This window comes from Puntigrus tetrazona, chromosome 6, assembly GCF_018831695.1.
Source record: "Puntigrus tetrazona isolate hp1 chromosome 6, ASM1883169v1, whole genome shotgun sequence".
Classification (NCBI taxonomy): Eukaryota; Metazoa; Chordata; class Actinopteri; order Cypriniformes; family Cyprinidae; genus Puntigrus; species Puntigrus tetrazona.
The window spans coordinates 14,706,800-14,724,573 of record NC_056704.1 but is presented as its reverse complement, the minus strand read 5'-3'; the positions used below and the strand labels follow the sequence as shown (position 1 = coordinate 14,724,573).

The 17,774-nt window shown below is 41.8% G+C and overlaps 2 protein-coding genes across 2 annotated transcripts in view; one reads left to right on the top strand and one right to left on the bottom strand.

Annotated features, from left to right (window-relative positions):
• Positions 1 to 17,774, top strand: part of ror1 (receptor tyrosine kinase-like orphan receptor 1) — a 100,069-nt gene that overhangs the window by 33,379 nt on the left and 48,916 nt on the right. The gene's annotated exons all lie outside the window — the stretch shown is intronic.
• LOC122347575 (chromobox protein homolog 2-like) lies at positions 12,223 to 16,066 on the bottom strand. The gene is made up of 2 exons (XM_043242955.1): positions 15,863 to 16,066; positions 12,223 to 12,753 (listed from the first exon to the last, which is right to left on the bottom strand). The coding sequence occupies exons 1-2, from the start codon at positions 15,927 to 15,929 to the stop codon at positions 12,398 to 12,400; spliced, it is 423 nt and encodes a 140-aa protein (XP_043098890.1). The 5' UTR covers positions 15,930 to 16,066; the 3' UTR covers positions 12,223 to 12,397.

The following is a 17,774-nucleotide window of genomic DNA, read 5'->3' as shown; positions in this document are numbered from 1 at the left end:
AGCTAGACAAGCTTACATGACAGTAAACTGTCCTGGGGCAAGGCTACGCACACATGTAGATGGACACACACACATACACACGTGCATTCCAGTCTGACATGCTGTACTTATTGTCAGACCTTTTGACCTGCTTGTCAGACAATGGTGTCTTCCTCTGAAAAGCCAGTCATAATTCATGCAATTAATCTCCTCTAAAGGCTGTGGTCTGACTCGGCGTGGCCCTCCGAGCCGACGGAGTCCCCCCGGAGAGGAACCTCTGGTTTTTATCTGTAGAAGGAAAGCTATCAGGAGCCGTTTTTCCAGCAATGATCTCAACTGTCCCTGCTCTGCCCTCCATTTTACCTTTATGCTTCCTAGTGGAGCTCAGTGGTAAACAAAGTAAATTAGATAAAACCTGCTCTTCAGGCTTTGAATGCGATTTGTCAAGGGGACCGAGTTTAGTTTTTGTTGATTAAATTTACAGCTGACTCGTAACGGCCTTCCTCGAACCACCATAACAACGGTGCCTGATTTCTCTTTTAAGTGAATCTCTGTAGAAAAATTCCCAGGCTGTTAAAGTTAGTTAGCGTGAAATTTGCGATTAACATCCCTACCGATACAGACAGGTCTAGTCGTTGTTTGCTTATTTTAACGCACTACGTGTGCTGAAGGTATGTCTAGCCTTTGTCTGAACCTCACAGAATGGTTTGCGAGCCTCCATCTGCGCTGCTGTGTCATGTCCGACCCTCAGCACAGTCATGCCGCGATTTTGTCCCGCCATGTGGGTTTATGTAAAAAGAACATTGTATCTACTCACACTTGCATTCGTATGTGTCAACTCTTAGTTATGATTTCACACAGCTGTGCAATCCGACTGGGCGTTCACACTGACGGCGTCTTAAAGCGACAAAGCAACCTGAAGTTGTTTGTTTTCAATCAGAGTTAGTGATTTACAGCAACGTTAGCGGAGCGTTGTGAGCTCGTGCTGCAGTGCATCAACAGCAATGTGTTTCTTCATTCTTCATGCAAACGCAGTGTCTTTATTTTGTTCATAAATCATTATCGTTATCATTATCATTATCATTATGCCCTGATAGTTTAGTCACAGTGTTGCAGTTTTGCTGTTTTGATTTGCAGTTTTGAATTATGTTTGGTTATGCTTTGCTTTCCTCTGTTTTGCTTTTTGTTTTTGCTTTGCTCTGTTTTTCGTTTTGTTCTTTTTTGCTCTGTTTTTCTTTTGTTTTTCGTTTTGTTCTGTTTTGCTTTGCTTTGCTTTACTCTCTTTTTTGTTTTGCTTCATTTTTTTCTGATTTGCTCTCTTTTTTTGGTTTTGTGATTATCCTCAATCAGTAGATTTGTTTAAGGAACAGACAAAAATGCATGCTGTTATTTGCTGAAACATTTCTATCCAATATGTATCTCGCTCATGCTCTGAGAAATTCAAATGTTACAAGCGAGAGCCAATATTAGACTAATCAGTTGCTATTTTTTACTTGGCAGGAGCTTGAATCTTTGGTTAGTTTCAGAAACAAGCGAGTAAATATAAATTGAACTAATTTACATATTTTGAGTGAACTCTACTTATCGCTTCTGTCTTTAAGCACTTGCTTTTTAAGCATCAAACATGTTTAGCTACACAAAATATTGCATTGTATGTGATGTTTGTGTGGATTTCCTTTTTATGTTTATGAATGACAATGTGAAAACCGTTCAATGAACCGCATCTGTCCTGTGCTGTTAAGGCTACAGTCATTTGGACTATTACAGTTTGGTCTCAGTGAAAATAGACGTGAGTGGTAACACTCTGTTTGGGTAAATGAAGTGCCTCCTAGTAACAAGCAAAGCATGTCAGTAAATAAAATCCAATGGCCTAAAGCTACGGCTGCCTTAAAACAACAGGAGTTGTAATTGCAGCATGCTGCGAGCTCCACTGGTGCTTTCTGGTCTGACTTTGAGAGGAAGGAGGGCTTTCATGCGGAAATTAGAGGGCTTAGCAGTGGCTGTTTGGTTTGTTTGAGTAAACCATTGCTTTTATTTCGAATGTGCAGTGGAGAGTGAGTTTTATGTGGCCTACATGTAGAGCAGTCATCAAAAGGAGCTGCAGTCAAACTTGTGCCCTCTGTGGGAGGAAACAGGACTAATCAAGGTATGGTTAAGGATGTATTTCAGGAGAACTAGCCTACGTGTTTCTGAAAGCACTGCTGAAATGTCTTGCAGAAAATAGAGCTTTGTCTCAGCTTGTCTTTCTCCAGGAAGATTGATAACTGACAGATAACTTGTCAGATAACCCATGAACACACATAAATATGTATATTCTCAATTTACAGGACTGACTAAATATACAGTAAAAACCTGACAGCTATTTTGAAAGACATTTACAGTAATTAGCAACAATCTTTCAGCCCATGCAGGATGGCATTTTAGTGCCTGTTTATTTTAAAGTGTATTGTGTATATTAAATGTACTTTATATATTAATGAATGGTTAAAGGATAATATTCAGACGTACTTGAAATAATTAAATCTTGAATAATAGGATATACTGTATGATGTGATGAATATCTTTATATATATTTGAATATCTTTATATATACTGTATATATATATATATATACACACACACACACACACACAATGTGTATATGTGTGTATATTTATTATATTTACATAAAAACACACACATATTTTATATATTTATATTTGTATATTATATATTTATTATGTTAACATATCATATTTTTCTTAAATATATACATGCATGTGTTATATTTGTATATACATAATAAATATACACAGTACGCAAACATATTATGTGAACAAAAACTTTTATTTTGGATGCAGTTAATCATGATTAATTGTTTAACATCAATTTTGTTTAACGTCCTTTTAGCATTGCAAATAAGTTTTTGCTTTGCAAGCATTTTGGAATTTTTAAAGCCATTTTCTAGGCTAGCAGAAACCGATTGGCTGGTTGCTCTCTTTAGCTCATCTCTGTGTGTGACGGCATAGTATCTGTCCTCTGTCTCTGGCTGATGAACTCATAGGTCTCTTTTCTATTAAATTAAATGAAGCGCTTTAGTTGTTTTTCTTTCGTCAAGACTTGGCGTGTGCAGAGGCAGCAGAACAAAGCCTCCGCTTTCCTATAGCGAACGTGGAGCCAGATCTACGCCATCCAAACTTGGCATACAAACTTGGAGCCAATCTGTAAGCAATTTAGTGCAGCTCTGTGGAAGCAGTTTGCAAAAGACAGCACACAAGAGAGGGAGATTTTTTATAAATAGTAATAGTGTGCGGCAGTCAGTAAGTACAGAATTGGTGCGTTTCAAATGAAAATGTGCTGAAAAAATCCTTAAAGGCAATCAAAAGCGAATACCCACAAAAGATTGAGTTAGATATTACAGTAATCATTTCCGGCAAGGTCTTTCTTTTACTAACCAAATAAGAAAGGGGGGACTTCATAAGAACGTTCGAGTTGCCTGCAAGTGTGCACAGATGTGTATGTGCGGCTCAATGTGTTTTGTTAGTGCGTGTAAAAGATTTCTCGCGTGACTGTTATGATTATGTCACCCTTATGCTCTCCAAATCTGTCAGTTCGCCGCTGACTCGTAAGTATTGACCTGCACGGACCAGACGGTGGGATCGTCTGACTGATATCATGTGACTGATTTTACGAGGCAGGTGGTGCTGGGTCATGCTCTCTGCCTTTATTAGACCAAAGCAAACTCAAAGACCCTTTTGTGCTGTGCCATCTCTTGACTGCAGTGGACCATAAGAAAACTGAGAGAGATCCTTCCACCTTATAGATCTGTCATATTTTTTTTTTGGAAAGCGTGATATTTGATATTTCATTCAAGGCGTAGTTGATATGCGATGGCGATTTTTTGACTCTTTTTGAGAACATCTGTCATCTCTATGTTTTATATGTTGAATATATGTGAAATTGCCAGAATTGTCAAATCATTCAGGCACTCAATTTCTAGCATGTGTATAATTGTGAAGAAACACCCTTAAAACAAACAAAACTAAAATGAATTGGTGAACAGGAGACAGATAGGTTTTTACAGTTAAAAAATACTATGCATAAATTATCTTAGAATAGAATGAATTGCTTTGCAGAATATATAACATGTGACACTATTAATACATGTTTTTAATATTTCTCCTTCTTTCTCTTTCTCTTTCGCCCTGTCTCATATTCTCGGATGGATGATCACCTTGTCAACCCTTTAGGTGAGTGTCTATGTGCATTGCCTCTACAGTTATTATACAGCAGATGGTTCTTTTGGTCATTGCAGAAGTCTTTACCTCGTTTATAGACATTTAATTATGAGCAGCTTGTAATAAGGATGTTTCTTATGAAAAAAGCACATGGGACGCAGTCGCCCCTTTAAACTTTTGAACTGTTGTACTCATACATAAAACATAATAGTTTAACTGTGCTTAGTCATCATTACATTTTCATAGTCATAGTCATTTTTCATTTGTGCTTTTTTGTTGCTAAAATATGAAATGTTTTGTATTTGTTTTATGTTTCGTTTAGGTGTTTTTTTTTGAAAATCTGTGAAAATGATCTATAATGGTGGCTTAAACTCAGACAAAACTGTAGGATGAGACTGGATAGATAATGCTTCAGACTTTGCAGAGAAAGCCACACTTATGTGTATCATTGAGAAAGCTGGGCTGATTTCCAAAGGATGTGGTTGGATGGATCTCTTGATTTTGAGCTTAGCATTTCTTAATGCCAGATATTTCTCTTATGATAACTATTGATGAAGAGGTGGGTGCTCTGAAGATAATAGTGGAAATACCTCGGCTGAATAACAGTAGAGTATAAAACACACTTACTTTTGTATTTCTTCAAGGCACTAAGGGATCATATAGATACATATTATTGCACTAAATATCACTGTATAAGCAAAGTTCTGCATGAACTCCAAACATCGGTCTGAAGATCCCACTATGGATTCGTACACTGCTTACTGCTCTTTTAGTTTTTCTGCTAAGAGTTTACCGTTGGCTTTGTGCACAACCACTTCACCTCTGATGTGAGATACAGTGTGCCGCATTTTCCATAAAGACATTCCCAAAGGGCAAAATCAAAAGCTTCCATTAGTTAAAGATCCCTGCTGTTCTCATTTAAGGCCAGCTCTGAAACTGGAGAGGAGAAACGACTGTCTAAATTTGCTTTGTGTTGGAAATCTTCACATTAAGAACAAATAGTTTTCTAAAGGTTATTCATCCCTCATGTTTGAATCTTCCTCCTTTTTTGTAATCACTTCTTCAGATGTAATCAAAGTTTTCCATCTGCTTTGCATCTAGGAAGCTTTTCTTAAAACCTTGCAAAAGTGCTCATTAGCAAAGGCACTGAAATGATAATGTTTTTCACTGGGAGCCTCTGAGTGTGTAAACGCCTTTAGGTTTGATTTATGCAAATGTTTGAGGTTGTTTAGTGTTGTGGTTGCAATTTTCGGCCTAGCACAAGTCTCTTCGTGCAAAGATGAGATTGCGCATGAACGGGGAACGTGAGGAACCGGCAGGAGGCATCTTTCTCTTTCTCTCTTTCTTACACCGTCTCATATAACGCATAAAATATTATTTTACTCACTTTCAAAACCTTGGTATATCAGATGACTAACACGTCGAAGATGTGTATATAGCTCAGTCCTCTGTCATGTCAACTCATGTTTGAATAATTGTGCTGCTACTTGCATTACAGGACTCCTTATCCTGTCACCTTAGCTGACATTGTTAATACTTCCACCTCTAAACCCCTTCACATTCAGAGTGGGGTCAGCTACTTTCAAATAAACGAGTGTGGTTTTTTTAAAGAGGTGTAATAAAAATCTAAATAAAAACAAGGTTTGAAAGTAAGTTTAGTGAATCAAAATGTGGCTTAAGGAAAGTGTTACTTTTAGTATTTCTCATTAAATCCTTAAGTTGATAGTTTACCCAAAAATGAATTTTTTTTGCTCAGAAACTTGTATGACCTTTATTATCCCGTTGATCACCTAGTTTTGAATTCCACTGAAGAAAAAGTCATAGATTTGGAATGGCAGGAGGGGGAGTAAATAATGACCATTTCCATTTTCCATTTAGACTGGCCTCTTTAAGTATTATTAACAACTTTAACTAATTCTTCATTGTTTCCAAAAGAAACAAAAATGAATGATTTTGTTTGTTAAAGGAAGGTATGTCTATGTGTTTTTAATACATATCATGACAACTCTTTTGCGTGGTAATGGAAATGGCAAATTGGCAATAGTAATATATTTGGTCTTGGCAATATAGATCTGCTACACTGCTGCTGCAGAATTGCTGCTTTTGTTAGCTGTTGCAGTAGTTGTAATTGCTGCTTACTTTTACCGATACTGCTGGTGCACAAGTAGCATATATAGTAATCTGTAGCGGATCTATACAGGTGGAGCTGGGGAAGGAGGAGGCTTTCAGAGGAACTCTAAAAGCACACTGTGGAATGCTAACCAGACATTTAAATGTAAAGCAGCAAGCTCATTAATGCTGTGAGTATCATCAATCCATCAGCCTGCACCATCTAGAGTTTCATGACTTTATAATTTTTTTTTTTTCAAATTATAATTTACAGGACTCTCATAGACTTACACTGAGAACCTGAGACATATCCAGTCTTAAGGTTTAGATTTGAGAACTTTCTTCTTAGAGACAACATAGCAATACCTTGACATTAGCTTTTTGGCAGTTACTGTAAAATGTAAAGTTTTGTTTTTTCGGTATAATTGTGTCATAGTGCCATGGGATGTGCTGTCAGCCTCAATGATAAGTCGTGTACAGATGGACATGAGGTAATATTGTTATTGCGCTGGGCTCAAGTGTCCGATTCAGTCACAATGATTGGAGAGTTTTGTCTTCGGGGAACAAACTTATTGTGTTCATCCATAATAAATAGCCTTTTCCTCTACATATGTTTGAAAAACTGCAGTCGCCTGTTGATTTCAAGAGCCATCATTTATGCCGTTGACGTATGTAATGTGCGCAAGCTGCAAACAACATCTATAAGCAATTAATAATTGTACCATTTTCAAGAAAAGTTTGACAGGGCTGTAAAAGTTATGATGTTTTGCATTGTATTTTGAGATTAAGTGGTACAGGTTTATTTTTGTTGCAGCACAGCCATGTAATTACACGTTAGGGGAATCAGTTGTAAAACAAGTAAAAATTTGTTGAGTCTTGTAAAGTCAACTTGTGAGGGATCAGGGTAATGAGAGAGAAGAAGAACTGCCCTCAGGAACCAAGGATGAGGAGACGTACGTGTGTGTGTGTGTGTGTGTGCAGAAGAGAAAAAGAAGCATAAGTATTGGGACAGAAAAATTTGGATGCTATTGGCTAACACTCGTACACTTTGGACTGAAGAGAGATAAAATAGCTGAACCATCCAGTTGAAAGGAAAAACAAATGAAAGATAGAGAAGATAATGCAGGAATTCCAAATCCCCAGTGATGAGTCAGGGAATGATATGTCTCAGCGGAGGCCCTAATAAATTCCTCCCTTGATTGGGAGCACAATGTGAGGCTTAGGTTGCTGTGGCTGCCTGCAGGAATCGTGTCTTGCCTCATCCAACTCTCTCAGGACGTTGCACTTGATTGCGGAGTCAGGCTATGTCAGTTGTCACTCAGTCAGGTCTCTTCAGTAATCACGGGAGGGTTTGATTGGAATAATTGGGCTGAATGGGCCTTGATTGGAAACATCTTGGGTGTTCTCAGTTAAACAGTCAAGTGTCCTTTTATTGAAATCAAAAACCCAAACCTCAAGTGATGCGTTGAGCCAGAGCATACAGTCATGATGAGTTCCAGCATTTAATGACGAAACAATGACATATTTAGTGTCATCATACATTTTGTTCTCATCCACCATGCTTTTTCGTTTAGGCAGTAATAATACTTTTTATAGAATTTTATAGATTTGCTGTACGATGTTCCAGCAGTGATGAACAACTTGTAATTAAGAATTTTAAAATAGTTTTGAATGTTGTGATATATTTCAAATAATGTTCTTTTTTTGAACTTTCTATTAATTACAGAATCTGAAACAAAAACTAAGCATCACAACATAATTATAATTATCAAAATGATAGTATTAATTAATAATAAGATCAACAAAACAACATATTCATGATCATGTGAGCAATAAATTATATTTTAAAATTGATTTAAATTGTAATATGTAAAAAGGTTGTAGCCTATTTTATATTTTTGATCAAATAAATGCAGTCTTGGTAGGCATAAGAGTCTTTTTTTTATCTAAATATTTTTTTTCTGCTAGATATTGCTCTTTTGTTGAGCTTGCATTGAGTAAAACACACTTCCAAGCCATAATGAAGACTCATTTGTGAGCTAATTTTTACTTCAATATGAATGTCATTTTCCAGTGATCACCATCAACTGGAAATATCACGTAAGGTTTAGAAACCGCTCAATCAAGTTTTGTATTTTATTTTAACATTACTTTTTAAAAAGCATAAGATTAAAATATGAACATTACTTATAACCCGCAATGATAGCATCGCTAATATTTGCAAACTAAATAGTTATTAGTCACATCTTCATTGCATACATTACCACATCATTAAACCTATTTAAAATTCATTCACTGCCGTTTCCTTAAGGAAATGCAAATCCAGTTTTAAGATTTTAGCACTTGGTTATATCGAGATGTTTGTATTTGGGGGGCTGCCTCAACTATGTCACCCCTGGTTAGACAGAGCTGTCAAAATAGACTCCACATGCACCGGAGCCAGATACGTACATGCTCACAACATAAATTAGTCAGATGCCAATCAGTGCAACTGGCCCAGAGGGCGGCACTATCTACAGCTGTTAACATATCATGTTTGACATTCAGCCACTACTCCACGCCCCTGGCCACCACACCCTCATGAGCAGACTGAGATTTATGGGAGCTTTGGGGCCCATGGGCTGCAGTTTCGCTCTGATTCTGCACTCGTCATGCAGGAGGTTGTGATTACAGGCCAAGCTGGAACCGGTAGGCCTGAGTCAGCGCCATCTCGCTAGGAATCTATGCAAACCCACATGAACATACATACGCAGATGCATACTCTGATGCGAAAACCATCTTTCTAAACATGCACATAGATAAAGAAAGTCACTGTGACCTCACCCCTCTCTGTAAACATACTTTACGTTGTCAGATATGTAAGTGAAACCGTACAGTGAGGATCGCAACCAGATACCCATAATTCATTCCTCAGAATTACACACACTCACACCCATATCCTCAGTCTGCCGTTGGCATGATCACTCTTCCTTTTATGAATGCCAGCTAATCACAAAAGCGTGCCTTAGATGTGGTGTAAGAGTGTGTGTGTGTGTCTGTGTGTGTGTGTGTGTGAAGGGGTTTGATTCACTAAAAAAAAAATAACTGTTGTGTTTTGTTTTTTATTAATTTGTTTCTTTGTAAAATCGAAAACCAGATAAATGTACTACTTGTGCAAAAATTGCGTAAATTGTTTTCAGAGAATCTTAATTAAATTAAGTTAATTATTCTTGCAGGGCTGCATTACTAGCAAATATTTATCAATTTATTTAGTTGTGGGAGGGAGAAATAAAAGGGTTTAACTATAAAACAAATAATAATTGCAGTATTTTTGGCTTGTTGTTTAGTAAAAGTATCTAAACATGCTTATTACAAAATGTACTTCTTGTAGTGCAAGAAAAACTGCATAATATAAAACGTTTCAGAGAATCTTGATTAAATTATGTTTGTTATCCTCGCACCATGTCAAATTAATTTTATTTAGTATGTTTTGATTGTTACAAGCATAAATCTAATAGAATTTGGTTTAGTTTGTTAAAAACAAGCAAAACTACTTGCCAAAGGGGTAATTAAAATTAGCCATCATTTAATATGTATTAGATTTTGTTCATTTAAAAGGTTAGGATGGAAAACTGTATTTATCTTGGCAGAGTTGAATAGTAAGAGTTCTGTACATGGAAATGACATACCGTGAGCCTCAAACATCATTACCATATACCCACCCATGTTCTAGGCCAGCCACCAGCTGAATCATCAGAAGTTCTGCAGGTATCGTGAAGAAACATTATGTTATGTTGCAGGCTGTGCAGGGGATGTAAAGTGCAAGTACAGTGTCTGTATTCAGAATGGCATGGAAAGAGAATAACCTGTTCTAATAAAATGAACTGAGTTTGTGCGAATCTCAAAAGCGAAAGTGAAAGTAACATACATTTGAAAGCGGTTTTAGTGCTCAATAAGCCAATAACAAAGCGTTTCATTCTAGGGAGAAATCCTAGGGTTGTAAAGGGATATGTAAAACCAATGTTTGGATCATTTTTGCCCTTATCTGAGCCACGTACCTTCTATGTAGATATCAGAGAACAATTTAAAATATTGTATCAGTGCATGCTATGGGACCTTTAACTATTGCCTTTAGCTTAAAGGGGTAGTTTACTAAAAAATGTCATTATTCACTCACTCTTATGTCGTTCCAAACCTGTATGAGTTATGTGTTAAACATAAAAGATATATATATATATATATATATATATATATATATATATATATATATATATATATATATATATAATTTATTTATTTATTTGTAAACTAAAAACTTTTATTTTGAATGTGATTCATCACAATTAATCTTTTATTTTTGCAGACATATAAAATGTATTAACTTGGTTAAAAGTGAAACAGGATGTCTAAATATAAGTCGGTATTTTGAAAATGCTGGTAATCAAACAGTTGATGGTGCCCATTTACTTTCATAGTTTTTGTTTCCCTACTATGGAAGTCAATGGGAACCAAAAACTATGGTCCTTCAAAATATCTTCTTTTGTGTTGAACACAAGAAAAAAATGTATAAAGGTTTGGAATAACATGTAAATGATGACAATTTTTTTTGTATTGTATACTATAATGTTGTTGGATTTTATTTTCAGTGTTCTTATAATTTATAGCACAACTAACAAGAAATGCAACATCTAATACACCTCAAGTGTCTGATTCAGCCGAATATGTCAATTTAAGACAAAGAAATTGTACATAATATTCTACATAATCTGATTCTAGAAATGCCCCAGATGTACAGAATGTGCTCGCATTCATCCAAGTAGAGCTGTGCTTGACCGGCCAACCAAACTCAGAACTGGACCCAGATCAGTTGATAATAGATACGTCTCATAGGCGTCTTTTTTCTCCAGGTGGTGCAGATCTTTGTGTGTGGCCTTGTGTCGCATGTTCAAGACCACCTTGCTCCATTCAGCCCGCATAGCTTGTGTTTGGATGACTTCCTGCTTCATCAAGCCGTTTGCTGAGACAAGCCAGGCCTGGTTAGAATCAAAACGTACATGCGCACACACTCGCCTCCTCACTGGCCCTCGAGCTCTCGCATTACACACCAAGGCTAATGTCACTTTTCTTTATCCAACACCTTTCTCTGCGTCCACATGATTAATGAAGCCTCCACCTGCGTTCATCACTCAAACACTCAGGGGTTGTCTGTGAGTAACGGCTGTGGACCTGAGGTAACACATGGCCTTGAGGTTCTGTTTTTTTGAGGGTGTTAGAGTTATTTAGACTTGTGATTTCATGGTCTACAAACACCCAGTTGAAAGATGCAGGGTCCGTGCTATTTTGCATATTAAAGGGTGATGATATTATCTTTATGCTAGGTTAAGTGTAAAATAGGGTTAATTTGTAAAGACTCCATGAAATAGAAATGCAAATTGTTGGTTTTAGTCAAATTGTTAAAAGTGTAAACCTGTAACTGATATATTTTTTTAAGTTGTGTCCCAAATTAGGCACTATACACTTACACCATAGATTATGTATTCTGTAACAGTTTATGAATTTCTACATGGTAGCTTCTTCTCAAATAGAACGCTGATATTTGAAGGGGTTAAAGGGTTAAATCATCCCAAAGTTAAAAGTCTGTCAGCATTTACTCACCTTTGTGCTTTTCCAAGGCCATAAGACTTTGGTTAATGCATGAAACACAAAGATATTTTTAATTAGGCCTGAGAGGTTTCTGCACCTCCATTTAAAGTTAACCAAAACTTCATAAAGTCATAAAGGCCATGTAAAATGTGTCATATGCTAAAACAAATGTCATTGTGTCACGGTCTGAGGAGAGATGAGGCAGGCAGGCAGGAAAATACTGGCAACGTTTTAATGCAACTTAGGATTGGCGTAACGCCGAGCAAACATTAGCTCAAAACAAAATGGAACACAAAACAAATACTCAAATGTGGGTAGTCCGTATCAGCAGGGGTAGTCACAGGAAGAACGAGTTCGAGAGTGCAGACAGAAGCAGGTGAACGTAACATCAATCCCAGCCGAGGAAAGACTGGGTTTCTGGAGTATATGTGGAGGTGAGTTAATTACTAACAGGTGTGGTGAACAGGTGGCTAGAATTCCGGAGATGATGAGCGGGTGATTGGCGTGGGAGACGGTGATCTGGTGGGTGTGTTTGTGACACTACCCCCCCCTCTACGGGTGCCTCCTGGCACCCGCGAACGGCGACGGGGACGGCCACGGGGACGTGGAGCTGGGCATTCTGGATGGGCCTGGTGGAAGTCTTGGAGGAGCGTCGGGTCCAAGATGTCATCGCGGCTTACCCACGACCGCTCCTCAGGGCCGAATCCCTCCCAGTCCACTAGGTACTGGAGGCGGTTGCCCCGTCGCCGAGAGCCGAGGATTTCCTGGACCCGGTAGACGTTCTCGGTGGGTTCGATCTCGGGAGGTGGGGGGGGTAGTTCCGCGTCTGTGGAGGGAGGAAGAACAGGGTTAGTGAATTTTTTCAGGAGTGAAACGTGGAAGGAGGGTGAGATGCGATATTGACGTGGTAGTTGGAGCCGGTAGGTGACAGGGGTGATCTGCCGGACCACGGGAAAAGGACCGATGTACCGGGGACTCAGCTTTTTACAGGGCAGGCGAAGGCGGATGTCTCGGGTGGAGAGCCAAACCAATTCTCCCGGCTGGTAGATGGGGGTAGGTGACCGACGGACATCCGCCTGGTGTTGATGGCGTCGCACTGCCTGTTGAAGTTGGACATGGGCTGAGTCCCACACCCTCTCGCTCTCCCGGAACCAGTAGTCCACTGCCGGAACCGAAGAGGGCTCACCCGACCAGGGGAACAGAGGAGGTTGGTAACCCAGCACGCATTGGAATGGGGTGAGCCCGGTGGTGGCCTGGCGGAGTGAGTTCTGGGCATACTCGGCCCAGGGCAGGTACTGGTTCCAGCTGTTCTGGTTCTGGTGGCAGTAAGCGCGTAAGTATCGGGCAAGCTCCTGGACCTTACGTTCCGTCTGGCCATTAGCCTGGGGATGGTACCCGGAGGTGAGGCTGACTGTCACCCCCAGTAGACGGAAGAACTCTCGCCATACCCGTGATGTGAATTGCGGGCCCCGGTCCGACACCATGTCTTCGGGTAGTCCGAAGTTTCGGAAGATGTTGTCGAAGAGAGCCAGAGCGGTGTCCAGAGCTGTGGGAATACCAGGTAAAGGGACAAATTTACACATTTTAGAGAACCGGTCTACTATTATTAATATAGCTGTGTGGCCGTCAGAGGGAGGTAGATCGGTGGCGAAGTCAATTCCGATGTGGGACCAGGGCCGCTCGGGTATGGGGAGAGGTTGGAGCTTGCCTGCCGGGAGCCGACGAGGTGTAGAGGTTACAGCACAAACTGGGCAGGAGCGGACATACCTAGCAACGTCTTGTGTCATCCGCGGCCACCAGAACCTTTGGGAGAGAATGGAGAGGGTTCGGTACCTGCCAGGATGCCCGGTTCCCGGAGAGGTGTGTGCGGAGTCCAGGAGGGCGAGGCGCAGGCGAGATGGTACATATAGGCGGCCCTCCGGACCTCCCGGCGGAGCGGGTTCCTCGCGGCTGGCGGCACGGATCTGGTCCTCCAGTTCCCACACTATAGGAGCGGCAAAGATATGAGGAGGAAGAATAGGTTCGGGTGAGTCGGGTACCTGATCAGGTTGATGAATACGGGAGAGCGATCGGCTTTGCCGTTCTTGGAGCCAGGTCTGTAGGAGATGGTGAAATTAAAGCGTGTGAAGAATAATGACCAACGGGCTTGTCGGGGGTTCCGGCGTTGAGCGTTTCTGAGGTATTGGAGGTTTTTGTGATCGGTGATAACCTCGAAAGGGAACTGGGATCCTTCCAGCCAGTGCCGCCACTCCTCCAGTGCGAGCTTGATGGCGAGGAGTTCCCGGTTGCCTACGTCGTAGTTCTGCTCCGCCGGGGACAGTTTGCGGGAGAAATACGCACATGGACGGAGTACAGGAGGTTCGCCATGCCACTGGGAGAGGACGCCACCGACTCCCAGGGTAGCCGCATCCACCTCGACCACGAAGCGCTTGTTGGGGTCTGGATGATGGAGGATGGGTGCAGTGCAGAAAGCGGCCTTCAGGGTTTGGAACGCATGTTGTGCCTCAGGGGTCCAGGTGAAAGGTCTGTTGGAGGAACGGGTGAGAGAGGTTAAGGGAGCAGACAGGTTACTATAGGCGGGAATGAATCGACGATAGAAGTTAGCAAATCCGAGAAAACGTTGTACTTCCTTTATTGAATTGGGTTCCGGCCACTCCTGCACTGCCCGGGTCTTCTGGTGATCCATCTGGAGGCCCGCAGGGGTGACGATATAGCCCAGGAAGTGAACTGAGGATTGGTGGAAGCTGCATTTTTCCAGTTTGAGGTAGAGGTGGTGGTATCTCAGGCGGGTTAGGACTTGACGTACGTGTAGACGATGAGTTGGAAGATCCGGGGAGTAGATGAGAATGTCGTCAATATAGATGATGAGGAAGCGGTTTAGCATGTCTCGGAAGATCTCATTCATGAAGTCCTGGAACACTGAGGACTGTTGGCGAGCCATACGGCATGACAAGATATTCGTAGTGTCCGGTGGGAGTGATGAACGCTGTTTTCCATTCGTCACCCCTGCGGATACGAATAAGATTGTAGGCGCTTCGGAGGTCGAGTTTTGTGAAGACGGTGGCTCCACGAAGGTTCTCCAAAGCGGCAGGAATAAGAGGAAGTGGATAGGCAAATTTGACGGTTTGGGAGTTGAGGGCTCGGTAGTCGATGCAAGGTCGGAGGCCACCGTCTTTCTTAGCCACGAAGAAGAAGCTGGAAGCGGCTGGCGAGGTAGAGGGACGAATGAAACCTTGTTGGAGGGCCTCCTCCACGTACTCCTCCATCGCTGCCCTCTCCGGGACCGATAAGGGGTAGACATGACCTTTGGGAAGTTTGGCACCTGGCAGTAGGTCAATGGCGCAATCCCATGGCCGGTGTGGAGGAAGGTGAGTGGCCGCCGACTTGCTGAACACATCCTGGAAATCCTGGTACGGTTCGGGAATTGGCGTGTCGTGCTCGGGCTCCGGACTCTCCACTGAAGTGGATCCTACGGGTATGGAAGGAGAATTACAAACAGGCAGGGGCAGATTCTTCAAGCAGTTTTGGAAACAGAAAGCACTCCATTTTTGGATTTCACCGGTTCTCCAGAGGATGTCAGGCTGGTGTTGTTCCAACCAGGGTCTCCCGAGCACGACATCCACCACGGCGTCCTCTAGGACGAGGAGTTGAAGTTCCTCCAGATGAAGCTGACCGATCTGCAGGGTGAGAGGTGGTGTGGTGCGGTGGACGCGGCCCCGGCCCAGCGGGGTTCCCTGGATGGTGCTGATGCTGTAGGTAGTGTCATTTGGGTGAGAGGGAATCTGGTGTCTATGGAGGGTCCTCGAGGAGATGAAGTTTCCGGCGGCACCGGAGTCCACGAGGATATAAACTGGGAAGAGGTGGTTGGCATGGATCAATGTACCAGATATATGGGGTAGATTGGTAACTTGAGGAGTGAAACGAATCGTACTCACCGCTGGGCGCGGGGGCCGGACAGGACAGGTGTTGAGGCGGTGATTCGGGTGTCCACAGTAGAGACATAGGTTGGCAGCAAGTCGGCGGGTGCGTTCGGCGGGAGTGAGATGGTAGGTGTCCGTAATCATGGGCTCGTCGGCTGAAATCGGAGGCGGTGAGGTAGATGGCGCTGGTGGCTGACGGGTATCCACACAGGCATTAAGGTTTTGGGAAATATGGATCGCTTTGTTAATCGCGCTTCTAGTCCCACGGTATCCTCAAAAATCGCCATTTGTTGGCGAAGCGCCGGCTGTAATCCCCGGCGGAACACGGAGAGTAGCGCCGGCTCATTCCAGCCACTAGCCACCGCCAGAGTTCGAAAGCGAATGGCGTAATCGTGAATTCCTGCGTCTGCCTGTCGGAGATTAAACAGTTCATCATGTACCGAAAGTCGGGAGGTAATGGGTCCAAATACCTCCTTCAAATGAGCCAGGAAGTTCGTGGCTGAATTCACGACAGGGTTCCGGGCTGAGTGGAGGGCTTCCGCCCACTGCAGCGCCCGTCCGTGTAACAGTGCGATGATAAAAGTGACTTTGGCAGCTTCAGAGGTGAATTGGTGCGCCTGTGACTCCAGATATAGGGAACATTGGAGCACAAAACCATTGCACGTTTCCCTTTCACCGGAGTACGGTGACGGTCGAAGCGAGGGGACATGCCGGGGCTGGAGTGGGTCTGGACAAAGCCGCGTGGATCGCTGCGGCGATCTCGGATAGCGGATTCGGCGAGCTGGTGGGTTCCGTGTTGGCGTCTTCTTCCATCTCGTTTTATATCGGGCTGGGATTCTGTCACGGTCTGAGGAGAGATGAGGCAGGCAGGCAGGAAAATACTGGCAACGTTTTAATGCAACTTAGGATTGGCGTAACGCCGAGCAAACATTAGCTCAAAACAAAGTGGAACACAAAACAAATACTCAAATGTGGGTAGTCCGTATCAGCAGGGGTAGTCACAGGAAGAACGAGTTCAAGAGTGCAGACAGAAGCAGGTGAGCGTAACATCAATCCCAGCCGAGGAAAGACTGGGTTTCTGGAGTATATGTGGAGGTGAGTTAATTACTAACAGGTGTGGTGAACAGGTGGCTAGAATTCCGGAGATGATGAGCGGGTGATTGGCGTGGGAGGCGGTGATCTGGTGGGTGTGTTTGTGACACATTGGTTCTTGTGCATCACACATACATGTTTGAGCATATGTGTTTACAATGTGTGATACATGTATGTCTGTTTATATGTGAATAAATGCCTAAATTAAGTCTGGTTATCATATAGAGATGTTGTATCTCGTACAATTTATTTGAATTCGCTTTAAAGAAACAGTTCAACAAAAAAATTTAATTCTGTCATCGTTTAGTCGCCCTCAAGTAGTTCCAAACCTGTATGAATTTCTTTGTTCTGCACAAAGGAAGATATTTTGAAAAAGTTTTATTATCAGGCTGTTTTGGTCACCATTGACTTCCATAGCAGGAAAAATAAACACTATGGAAGTCAATGGTGACCCAATAAAGCCTAGTTACAAACTTTTTTCAAAGAAGAACAAAGAAATTCATACAGGTTTGGAACTACCTGAGGATGAGTAAATGATGACAGAATTTTCATTTTGGGTGAACTATTGCGAGACAGGTTTCTATTCCTCCACTTAAAGTCTACATAACCTGGTGATTTGGATCACCAGGTTATGTAGACTTTAAGTGGAGGAATAGAAACCTGTCTGGTTTCATTTAAAATATATTCATTTGTGTTGAATTATTGAAAGATTTATGGGGTTTGGAACGGTAATAGCATAAATAAATCATGACAGAATTTTCATTTTTGATCCCATTTCAACTATTTCATATTCTCCTCCTAACCCAGTGAGATACAATACAATTTGATGTCATAA